General features: G+C 38.9%; 1 protein-coding gene across 2 annotated transcripts in view; it reads right to left on the bottom strand.

Moving 5' to 3' along the window:
* Nucleotides 1–5327: 5327 nt before the first annotated feature.
* PPARG (peroxisome proliferator activated receptor gamma) overlaps nt 5328–12411 on the bottom strand; it is a 60800-nt gene continuing 53716 nt past the window's right edge. For both annotated transcript variants that reach the window (XM_040592810.1, XM_040592809.1), the window contains exon 7: nt 5328–5921. In XM_040592810.1, coding sequence (XP_040448744.1) covers nt 5674–5921 — 248 coding nt within the window. In that variant the 3' untranslated portion in view covers nt 5328–5673. The remainder of the gene's footprint in view (nt 5922–12411) is intronic.

A 12411-nucleotide genomic window follows, 5' to 3' on the forward strand; every position in this document is an offset into this window, starting at 1 on the left:
AGAATTCCTGCTGGATGATCTAGACAGGCTTTAGTGCAGAGGCTGTTCTTGCAATAATCTAGCACTGGATTTGATACATCAAACAACAAAGACCCATGTCGTTAAAGTGACTGTGAATTGAACTAGCTATTCATATTCTGAAGGCGTATTGATGCATAGATGCTGTTTGCTGGCTTTGCTACACTAAAACTTCTTGCAAACACCAAGTCTTATAAGGCAGCTGGCTGGCTGCAAGGTAAAAACGTCAAAACCTGTCAGTGGCGGCCTGAGCATCCCAGCTGGGCGCTAAGCTGTGTCGTTTCTTGTCCGTGGATCCTGAGCAGGGCAATGTAAGATTTACTTACTGCTCTCTCCGTTTGTCTGCCCTGTCTTGGTGTGTAAGTTACTTGGAACAGTTCTGGTGTCGCTAAGGCCAAGTATAACAGGACTCTCTAATCTTGTTTAGGAACTGTAGGTGCCTTGCATACAAATAAGTACGATTAGAATACGGTTCCAAGATTGCACGCTGTGTGTGTTGGGAAGAGGAGCTGATATCTTCACAAGTGTGCAGCTGTTGCACAGAATGCAAAGGCCGGGAGAGGAGGGTACCATAAACAGGGCTACTCCGTACGGTCCTTGAAACAGCGCGTATTTGCCAGGTCTGATGGAGGAGCAGGCACAGTGAAACCGCGCTGCCTCCATACCCGGAGTTGCAGTTGCTCATACCCATCTCCAGCTCTACACTGGGACTTGGGGAAATGTGTATCAAACACCAGCCGCACAGGGAGGGGAAATCTATCCGGATTTATGTCGTGAAAGTAGGACTGTGGCAAAAGAGGACTGACGAAATAGAGGGCTGGATGGCAATGCAGGTTGATCAGAAGTCAAAATACTTAGATCTAAATATTCTTTCTATACTGGAAAATGAGTGGTATGTATGTTGAGGCAACTCTCAGAATGCATGAGCCAAAAGGTGACATGTGGCAGTTATTTTTTACTGTCTGGAGTTCTTCCACCCAGAGATTACTGGTAATGGTCTCTGGTTAGGAGCTGTACTATAAATGAATATTAGGTATGCCCTTGCCCGTGCGCACACATACACATTATATTGCATCTGAAGCTTTGGAATCTTTTCCTCACTTCCTTTTGTTGTTGGGCCACTTGTTGGCTACTGATTGTTTTCTTAAAGCCAGTGAGCAATATTTCAGATATGCTGCTTCGCCACTCTTTTCATATTTATACCCTGCGTATCAAAATGAAAAATCAGAAATTCAGAAACTGCTTTTCCTGCAATTATCAGTGTTTTCAGGGCTGGTTAGTGCTGGTAAGTGTGAAAGTACCGCTGTATTCCTGCCGTTGGAGACACAGCTATGCAGCTGATTTTTAACTGCTGTAAGCAAGGCAGTTGGGAGGGGGTGTGAGGTGAGGCACATCATTTTTTCCAGTGCTTGAATGAAAACCTGAAGCATTTGCCAGGTGTATGATTGAGCAGCTGATCCAGGAGGCTAGTGTGTTGGGTGCCCCCTCCCCCCCATTTTTGTCTTCCTCCTATAAATGTCTAGCTGCAGCTTTGTATTGCATATGCTTACAAAGCTGATGTTACATCTGTTTAAGGGAGAGCTGTTACCTCTTATTTGAAAGGGAGAAGTCCCATTAAAATGTACTCAACTTCAAGACAGAGTTTACAACCGCCAATCAAATACTAAATCCTGATCCCCCAGGGCTTTGTGAATTGAAACGCCGAGCGTGTGTGACACAGCGGCCGGGCAGGGCAGGGCAGGCCTGGGGCACTGCTCGAGCGTTGGGACACGGGCTGTGACAGCAGTGACCAGGAAGCCCATTCTCTGGGCTGCACTGCTTGAGCGTGCTGAAGGGCTGGCTGTGTTAGTAAAAGGTGGTGTTAGGAACACGCAGCTCAGCTGCTTCCTTTCGTGTAGTGCTGGTGGGCAAACAGCTACCTGTGTCGGTAGGCCAGTTTCCTTGCTGGTTTGGAAACAGTGGTTAAAATGGTCTCGACTGCCTTTGCTATAATAATGGTGATGCTGGAAGTGGTTTTCTCTCATCTAAACGTAGGCTACTGACAGCAACCTTTACTATCGAAATGGTCCCCAATGACCTTTCTCTGAAGAAGGTCATCTTTCCTGCTACATAGAGACCTGTGAGCACTTCCAAGAACCGCTTTGATGGCTGGCTGATGCTTGGCACGGTGAGGGAGGTTGGCAGGTAGCTGCTGGATATGTGCAGGTACACCCAGTGACTTTCTCTGGACATGATTTACCTCTGGCATTTTTCTACTGAAAAAGCAGATCAGTGTACAATACTGATCTACAAAACGTAGACTTGTCTACAAGACAAGACGACTACTGTGAGATGGAAGAACAGCTCAGAAGTTCTAAACCCTGTGGGAATGTACCAGTACCCCACTCAGCGCATCACCTCTGAAGCTGTTAGGATGTAGTGAGCAGATGACTAAGGACAATAAAACACCAGCAAAATGAAGTTCTTCAAAGGCAGGCATATACCAGCTGACTGTTTCTATTTTTGAATTGTTAAATGTTTTTAGTAGCACTGAAGATCAAACCCCAGATTGTTCGTTTATGACATAGCCCATTCTAACCAAAACTCTAGAGAGTCTGAAAATATTACAACCTACTTATCAACTCCCATTAGCAAGGTTTTTTTTTTTGTTTTTAATAAATAAAGTCCCATAGAAACAGAAAGTATTTACAATTAGATCAAAATTCTGAATATAATTCACAAGAGAAAATGCTATTTTTTGAGAAAATGTTTTCATATCCTCATAACAGTCATTTGTTCTAAATTAGTACATAGCAATTGTCCATTAAATGAACATTTTTCCCTTAAGACCTATTCTTGTAGAAAAGTATTTTAGGCAAAACTTCCTAACCATGATGTAACTGTTTAGAATCAGAACATTTCTGTGATTAGTAATTCACATAAAAATTAACATTTTCCATGGCTTAAGGAAAACAACTATCAGAATGTAAGAGAAGACAGGATGTAGGGAGAACAATATATTTTATTGGAGCGGCTTATACAGTTGAAAGAAGAATATTGGCTTTTGGGCACGCAGTCCCTTCGTCCCAATAAAGGATAACACCTTTTCCTGCAAAACTGTCTTCTCTTTTATCCTTAGACCATTATGTCTATGATTACGCTACCGCTCTCAGAATGTATGGATTGTATATGTCCATATTGGACTGGATGGCTTAAACAGTGACACCGCTAAACTGCTGCTTTCAAAACTATTACTGCTTGCAATAAAGTAGAATTAAGCTCTTTGGGTTAATGTGCTTCTTGGTTACATTGATTTTTTCCCTGTAACAAAGTAATGAACTTAATTTCATTGTCAGTGCATCTCTTCCACTGGCCTTCTCAAATAATTTTTAATATTACTTACATAAGAACAGGCCCTAGAAGTCTTCTTTCCTTAAAACTAATTCTGAACTCTCATTTCCAGTGAAGCCAATGTGAAATTGGATTGTGTAAGAAATGCAGGCTCAGATTAATAGTTTTTGCTGTGTGCTGCTATTATAGGAATTCAGTGTTGGAGCTGTGTCCGTCTCAGCGCCAGTTCATCTTTAATATGTCCTCCTACAGGAGGGGATGAACTCTGCGATTTAAGAGAGGTTCTCCCACTAAGTGATGGATGGCAACATTGCAAACGTCCGGTGGAAAACAACTTAAAATAAGGAGAGAGAGAATATTTTCTTTTGAATTGTAACAACCACAAATCAGTGTGCTTGTAATTCCTGTCAGAACCCGACACTCAGCTAGCACGATGTGTCTGGCTTGAAAGGCGCAGGAAACCTGCAGCCTTGAGCGTTAGCACGCCACGTTCCCTTTGCTTGAGGGCAAGCATTTCTCAGTTACCCGAAATGATCTCATTGCAAACTTGGCGAAGATCAAAGCTGCTCGCTTCAGCCTCGTACTGACTTCATCTCAGCGCAATTTCACCTGTGGGTTTTAAATCTCTAGGCTGAATGATCCAATTCTCCAAACTCCCCGGTGAGCAAAACGCTTACTACTGACCATAGGCCCAGAGGTTATCTGAAATTAGTAGTAGGAAATAGTTTCAGCTGCAGAAGGCATGAGCTTAAGGATTTATTTGAATATTTGCCTCTGTCAGCCTCTTTATTGCATAACTTGCACCAACTTAGATTTTCAAGGTCTCCATTGGAAGTAAGGCCAATTCAGACTCCCTGAAAATCCAGCCTACTCACGTTGCACTTACACTACCTCTTGGTCCACTTCTGCATCACCACTGAACTTGTCTCACTAAGTTTAAGTCACACTTTTTGCTACATAAGCACAACGGGGACATGGTGAGGAAACCAAGGATATTCAGCTGAGGACCACTCCTGACTTCAATATACGTTACAATTACCGGCTTTTTTTCCTGACGTCCCCTCTTCTGGCCCACCAGTGTGGATCACACCTGCCTGACTGGCAGGGGTCGCCTTCACAAACAGCTCAATGGGAATCCAAGGGAACCTCATGTCAGCACTGAGAACACCAGGCGAAGATAGTGTAAGTAGATTTACCTTCTGTTAAATTTATTCACTATCCTATGCTTTGCTCCCAGGGGAAATCTTAGGTGACATTATAGGGCAACATATATATCAGAAAATTAACAACCTTAACGGCAGCGTACATATCAAAGCGTTCTTGTTCCCGGTGATGAACAAGGATAGCTCAAGTCAAACCAACATCGTCGGGTTTCCACTACAGGTTTACATTTCCAAGAATGAATTTGAACCTTGCTTTTGTTCAGGAAGAGTCACGCTATTCCAATTCTCCATGACATTTCTGACCGAATATATTGTTCAACCATAGTTCATCAAATAATTTGGGACGGCTGCAGGCCAAGTGGTTTGTACAAACCTATTCCAACTACAGACTCCAGAGTGCCCGAAGCTGCGTCAGCACCAGCTGCTGTGGCACGTGCCTTGGCGGCCGTGGGGGGCAGCTGTGCCGTGCCTCCTCCAGGCTGCTGCTCCACCTGCCTCGGCACTGCCTGAGCAGAGCGATTGAAGAGTGATAAGCAGTGCATGTTCCCTCCTGAATTAATTACTGAAATGGCATCTACTTTTGGGGTTTGCCCACAAATGATGGGCCTAATTCTTACACGAAGACCTCTTTACCGAGCTCTGTCCGTGTACAGTTATATTACGGTAGGCACAGATATTGTCAGACCTGACTTTTCCAACTTTTGCCTGTCATAGGAAGTGACAGTAATCTGTGATTCAATTTTATTGTTATTTTGCTGCTGCCTTGGGAGCACAAAATCAAACATAATACTTAAAACGTTTTCCTAGAAATGTTTAAGAAAAAAGATTTTTATTTTTAAGTTGAAAATTTAACTGCATGCTTAACCAACTTCAGTGAAGCATCAATCATACTGGACAAGCAATTTTAAGAAATAAGATAGTTAAAAAAATTAATTCTGAAAATACTGCCAACAATTTCATGATATAGATATTTTTAATATTAAAAGTAATTTGTAAATGTGTCTTTATAAACAATATGCATAAAATAGATCTACTATACTAAGCTCTCTCTTTTTAAATGCTGTTTCACAGTAATTTCTTAGGTATGCAAAATTTTCCCTCAAAGAAATAGTGCAATCTGAAGAACATACATTATGTCAGCGGATTAGAACTACTATGGTCATTAATATAAGTCTTTATAGATTTCTTGTAGGAGTGGATGAAGACTCATATCTGTCTCCGTTTTCTTTATTATTTGCAAAAGCTGCACATGTTCCGTTACAATCTGTCTGAGGTCCGTCATTTTCTGAAGCAACTTTGCAAACAGCTGTGATGATTCTGGATGATTCAGCTTTAGCTGGAGCTCCAAAGCTTGCAACAGATTGTCTTGTATATCTTCAATGGGCTTCACATTTAACAAACCTGGGCGATCTAGGGGAAAAAAAAATCAGGAGTTGTAAGTTTAGGAAGGATATGGAAATATCAATCTCATGTACTAATTTCTTAGAGATTTCTAAACTTTTACACATGGCACTTCCTGAAAACTTCGACAATTTCTTAATGTATTGATTTATAAGATTTTATTAGAATTTGCTCAAAGAAGTTTTATAACTAGTCTTAGAAACAGTTCAAGCATTTGTGTGGTGCAGATACAGAGGCAAGTTTATACAATACTATAATGCTTTTTCCACAGTAAAGCGGCAGTGTTTATGGGAAGAAAGAGTGAGATATAGTTGGGGGATAAACAACCTGTATCAGGTAACTCACTTTTGGAAAATCAATACATACTTAGATGGATTTCCGTGTAGTTGCTACCATTAAAAATGTTTCCTGCTAAGCTGGATGCTAACCTATCTAAAAAAAAGAGCATAAATTCAACTTCTGCAGTCATACTAACCTGAGAGATTGAAAAATCACCGATCAGGTCCTCTCCACACCCAAGCTCCAGTTGCTATTAAGTCTCATGATAGCTTTTAGCATCAGCTCATCAACCTAGCCACAAATGCTGATGGCAGTGGAGAACTGATAGATGTGGCGTGTACAGAAAATGCTTCTTCTGGGCTCGTGCCAACAGAGAGTTTTCCTCCGTATGGAGGAGTCTGGGATGGATGTTTACAACCCCAGTCAGCTACTTGCACTACCACAGCTGCGAGAGTCCAGGATTATCTTTGGCATATCTTATTCTTTGGCAAGAACCAAATATTTCTTTTTAAACTGTTATTACCTTTCATAATAATAGCTGTTTTGTTATTTCTGTCTGTCCCCAAATACCTTAAGTGGTTGCAATTATTATCCAACATAATTTGTAACTTGAGGTAATAAATTATTTGATCCTACACTCCTGAAATAATAGTGTTACTTAACATTATTAGATTGTCACATATGATAATGACCACTGATAATTTGTTACTGCTAAACTACTTGATACTGGGTAACACATCCTGATTATCAGAATATTCCATGAAAAAACAGTCAATAATTTAAATTACATTTGCTGTGTATCTATGAAATCAATTTCACAGCTTGATCAATAAAAAGCAGTGCCTATAGCTAGCCTTAAAGCACTTCTCCAAGGCAGTATTTCCATTTCAGGAAGGACAAGAGGTTAATCTATATTAAACATTTTAAAAATAAGGTGTTTTTTTCCTGTCATCTTAGTAACCTTTCTGTTACTGTTATTTTCTGAACTGTGCATCCAGTTCTAGCTCAGCCTGGCTTAGTGTTGTATACTAGAAAAAAGGCTGAGAGAAAAAAAAGTTTTTTATAAATACAGTGGGGTTTTACTTCACGGAGAAAAAATTGCAGTGTAAACTAAAAGGCAAAGTTGGCGTGAAAACAAATGAGTATACACAAGCCATGAATACATGTAGGTCACTGGTCAGGATCGTTAACTCTCTAAGAGGTGAGGGTTGGGGAGAGTTTTTAGAAATAGGAGTATCAGCAAGTTTGAATATGGAGCCTGATGTTTGTTTGACGGTGGTTTTATGAAGTGGCTGCTTGCAGTTGTAGGTGACTGGGCTCTGACCAATTTGGCCGCTCTTTCTGTTTGGTATTTCATGCTAATGAGCTGTGCTTGTCTTGCAGAGATCACTTATTTTATACCGTACAACGGATAATACCATGAAATACGGTTCAGAAAGTCTGTAAGTAAATACCTGCAGGCAGAAAGTTGTTTCCAAACAAATGGCCCCTTTTTATTAATTTCCTTTGGCAATACTATCAAGCAATTTTTAAAAAATTCTTAGAAAACGTTTGAGAAATTTTAGATATTTATTTGTAGATTACTCAAGTGCACTGCATGTGCCGCAAAATCTAGTTGCCTTCTTTATATCTTTCAGAAACTTCCCAAATTTCAGCACTTCAAAGCTGTTAATAATTTTGGCTTTGGACTGCGATAGCTTTAAATTTTACTTCTGCATTGCAGATGAACTCTGAACCAGCTGGGTATGACTCAGTGTACAGTGATATAAAAAATCAAAAAGCACAAAGACTGTGGCCTTGATTTCCTCTGAGATTAATCTCCATTTGCCCCCTGCTTCTTTTATGGTGGGAATTTTTAGGGTGTGAGTTTTTCAGAAGTGAAACTCAATTTGAACGCTGTGCTCCCCAGCGCAACTTTCGAGTCCAGGAGGCAAACCCAGGAGATCAGTACTGAGCGTGGAACTTATCAAGGAGCCCCCCCACATTGGTGCCCCAGGTCAATTGAAGTTTAGTGAGACTTAAGCATCTAAAACCCTTTATCTTCTTTGAAAACCCCCATCTAATGGTTTTATAATGACCCAGTGGAACTAGAGTCAGAAAAGATGACTATGACAAAAGCCTAGGAGATCGTCAGATGTTATTTTTAAATAAGTCAATTCAAGAGGAAGGAAAATTCCCATTGAAGGCAAGAGAGATTTTTCATGAATGAGAACTTCAGGATATGGACATTATTTTTTGGGTGTTGACAGTTTGCTATACTTTCTCACTAAAAATTTCTTACAGAGGAAAATGCTGTTTCTGTTCCAGGAAACTTATCTAAATCAGAAAAAAAAGGAAATAAGAGCCAAAAGCTTTAACATATAGGTATTATGGTCTATTTCAAGTTGCTAAAATGCTCTTAAATGTATATGCTCCGGACTCATCGGGTTACTGTATCAGAAGGTGTATTTTGTGCCATAAGGAACTCCAGATAGATGTGGCTTGTAGAAAAAAATACAAATGATTAACAGTGAGCCTAGAGAAAAATGTATATAGAGAATAGGAAGAAACAGGAATGGGAGTAAAGTAGGTGTGATGCTACAGTGGAGGCCTTTGAAGAGGCTGAGACAGAATTGCTGTTTGAAAGCTCACAGAGAAAATTATACAGGGAACTGACGAGGGAAGCGAAAGACAAAAACAAATGAGTTGTAGGAGTTTCTTATGATACAATGAAATAAGGTTACGAAAAACTTACGGAAAGAGTTGAAATGATGGTGAGAACTAAAAGTGAATTGGACACCACTTTTAAACCTCTCTGACACAGAAGACTGTCAATTGAAGTTTAGCTTTTTTTATGTGCTGTTTGTGACCTGCCTTTCATCAACTCACGCTACGCCAAAGGAGTACCACATTTCTCTTATATTATTTTTCTTTATTCATTTTTCCTTTAGGTCTTCATTCATTGTCATACAGCTGTTTCATTTGGTTTGAAAATTCTGCAGGAAGCTGCTCTAAGTAACAAAAACTCCACAGCGACTGGGAAAGGCTAAGAGCCCCTTGGTTTTGAGTGTCAGCTGCATGACTTTGTGTAAATCGATGTTCTGTACTGTCTCAGGGAAAAGCATTTTCTTTGTTTATCTACTTACAGATTTGGATGCTTCTTTCATTTTCCTAACAATTACAATTTTTTTTCTGCTTCTCACATATTTCCATCTGCATGCCTTTACCCATACCTTTATATTTTAATATCTTTAAGTGCATTTTGCATTTAAATACACATTCTAAAATCTTAGTATGATAAAGAGACAAAGACACAGCTGACTGAAAAACTGCTACTTCTTGTGCTGAGGCAGATATGACTCAGCAGTTTGAGCTTTTCCTTCTGAGACTGTCACATGTATTGTAGTCACCGGGATTTTGGTTCAAAGCCCACAGTGATTATCGGCAGTTCTTTGTCCGATTATAAAGCATGTCTTTGTTCTAATGGGTCTGCTAGAGCAGGATTTGTGTAGCAGTCAAATATGAACTATTTCTCGGTACTATTCAGTGAGAAAACTTCAAATTTCGCTGATCTCGGATTGTAGCAAAATTATTGAATATAGTGTTTAAACAGGCAGCAGTGATTCACGGGTCAAAATGTACCGTAAAGAACACACTCAGAAAACAAAAAAAGTGAATGTAGCAGCATTTCTGAACTCAAATACTAGTTGGGCTGCGTGTTGACTAACAGAGTCTGCGTCTTTACAGGTATACCCTACTACAATTCCCCACACCACAATATCCTGAACGTTGCAGAAGATAAGTTACAGAAGTCCAAGTCCATCCATGAGATGTAGACATACAACAAAATTAACTTTTGAGCTTTTTATTTATTTGAGAACAACATGCCTGAGTGAGTTTACTTTGTTTATAAATGTTGATCATCCCAACGGGTCTTGGACTATATTATCTTTCCTGCCCAAACACAGACATTCAACTTGTTCTCCTTAAACCTTCTTACGATAGACTTCATTTTCAGCACCAGTATGTATACTATTTTTAAAGGTGCTTCAAGTTCTTTAACATGTATATACCATGGCACTCACTGCTGGCTGAGAATGTGTCTCAGCAGCACAGAGGAACACGACAGGGAGGAAGAACATCTCTTGAAGTTTTCCAGATCTCCTTTTACCAAAGCTTATTTATCCAAGTTCCCATAAGTAAAAGAATGTTGTGATGAGAGTTTGGCATTGCTGTTAAAGGCATAAAGCACTTCTTTTGTAAAAACAAGGTAATATCCTACTGCTCACACACAGAGTCTGTCTCATCAGCATTACATTCAGAGTACTAGAATTTGTTTGCCCTTTACAGTATTGCTTTAAAGCACAGTACACCAACATTAAGAACAACTCTTCAGCTTTGTACTAATGAGTTCAGAGTAAATTTGGAATCATTGAGACAGAGTGAGGCTGCACTGAGCAGCTTGGAAACAATAAAATGATTGACTGTGGAAGTGGGAGTACTTTCATTTTGTTGCTATTCCAGTTAATTGGTCAGCTTTTTATATTTTGTTACATGGGCATTTTGCCTTTTTACATATAACACAAAGGCAACTGTTTCAATATCAAAAGGCTGAACTGTTTTATAGGATTTGTGGCAAATTCCAAGCACTCACTTCACAATGAAAAGCTTTCTACATGTAATGTTCCAGCTGGAATTATCTTTCTCTTTCCCTTCTCTCTTCTTTTTAGAGCTGCATAAGAGATAGCACCAGTGGAGCCAGCAGAACTAACATAATTTCGCTAGGCAATAACAGATTCACTCAGAATTAGAGTGTTTGGCTTGGATCTTTTCTGTTTCACAAACTGAATTACTTTTTAAGATATTTGTACACGGGATTTCTTGAATTGACTTAAAAATTACAGTACTCCTGCAGCTAGTAAAGTCCTTGAGGTAATATGAACTGGTTTTGAAATCCTATTTTCAATGAAATAATCCTGGTTTGATATTCATATACTTCTTACAGAAATCAAGTTCCGTAAGAATATAGCTCTTACAAAAACCGGAGCGTCTGAGACATCTGAGAAACAGGATTTCAGTTCTATGCCACAAAAGATATTACAGTCCCACAGGACGCATACAGTTCAATATATATTATATATGACTCTAAATTCCATGATAAAAACCATTTTCTAATTGGCAGCAAAGCTCAATTTTTTTTCAAAATAAAAACTCAGGTTTTACTATATAAACTATATTATAAACTATAAAATAACTATAATGATTTTTGTGGAAAAAAAAAGTTCCTGATAAAGATAGCAAAAGATCTTTACTATCAAGAAATGAAAGGATTTTCTTAGAAAGGACTAATTTATGTTTATACGGATTTATATATTTATATGGATTTGCTTCAGAATTATTTAAGAACTAACTCTTAAAATTCAGTAGTTCTTTACAGATCTCTGTTTACAAATTATTCTTAAAAGACTTGTTGATAGATCTGGTTCAACACTGTTGATTTCTTTCTGTGGATCATTGTCCTCCTGAGATCTAAAATGTAAGATTAGTTACATCATACCTATTTCCTCTAATATAAACCAAACATCACTGAAGACCTAGCGTTACAGATTGCAAGTTGCCTTTTTTCAATTAGGAGTGGATTTTCAGAGGCCTGTTTCTTATCTGTCAAATTTCATTATATTAGAAAATGCAAAATATTGGCATGTTTTGTGTAGTGCCCTAATAGGCTTGTATAATTTCTCCTCTTCCATCAAAGCCAAACAAAATATACCAGTAACATATTTTCCCTTCCTGAATTAATTCCAAGTCCTCAGGGATCATTGTGTTCGAAGGTTTGCACAAGAAAATGTCTTCTGGGAATTGTACTTGTTTGAAGTGGATTTAGTTAGTCTAATAAACCATATAGTGATACCACATTTTTACTGAATGAAACACAATGCCAGACGTAATTGTATGTGATTTTAAATGAAGCTATACATAACAATGCACTCGCAACAGAATGTTTGTTTTTAAAACAATAGCATGTGGTTGTTGTGTTTGATTGCTTAAACATAATTTAATAACAAAATACTCTGCGTTGCTCTGTGAAGGCTCTGAATTCATAACATTCAGCACATTCCTCCCATTGATAGCTGCACTACCATTCTAAGCCAAAACACACAAAAATCAGTAGGGTAAAATTTTCTTTGTGCAACATCACTAACTTGGTAGTATTGGCCAAAGTCAAAGATCTTCAATATGA

This window comes from Falco naumanni, chromosome 4 (assembly GCF_017639655.2).
Source record: "Falco naumanni isolate bFalNau1 chromosome 4, bFalNau1.pat, whole genome shotgun sequence".
Taxonomy (NCBI): Eukaryota; Metazoa; Chordata; class Aves; order Falconiformes; family Falconidae; genus Falco; species Falco naumanni.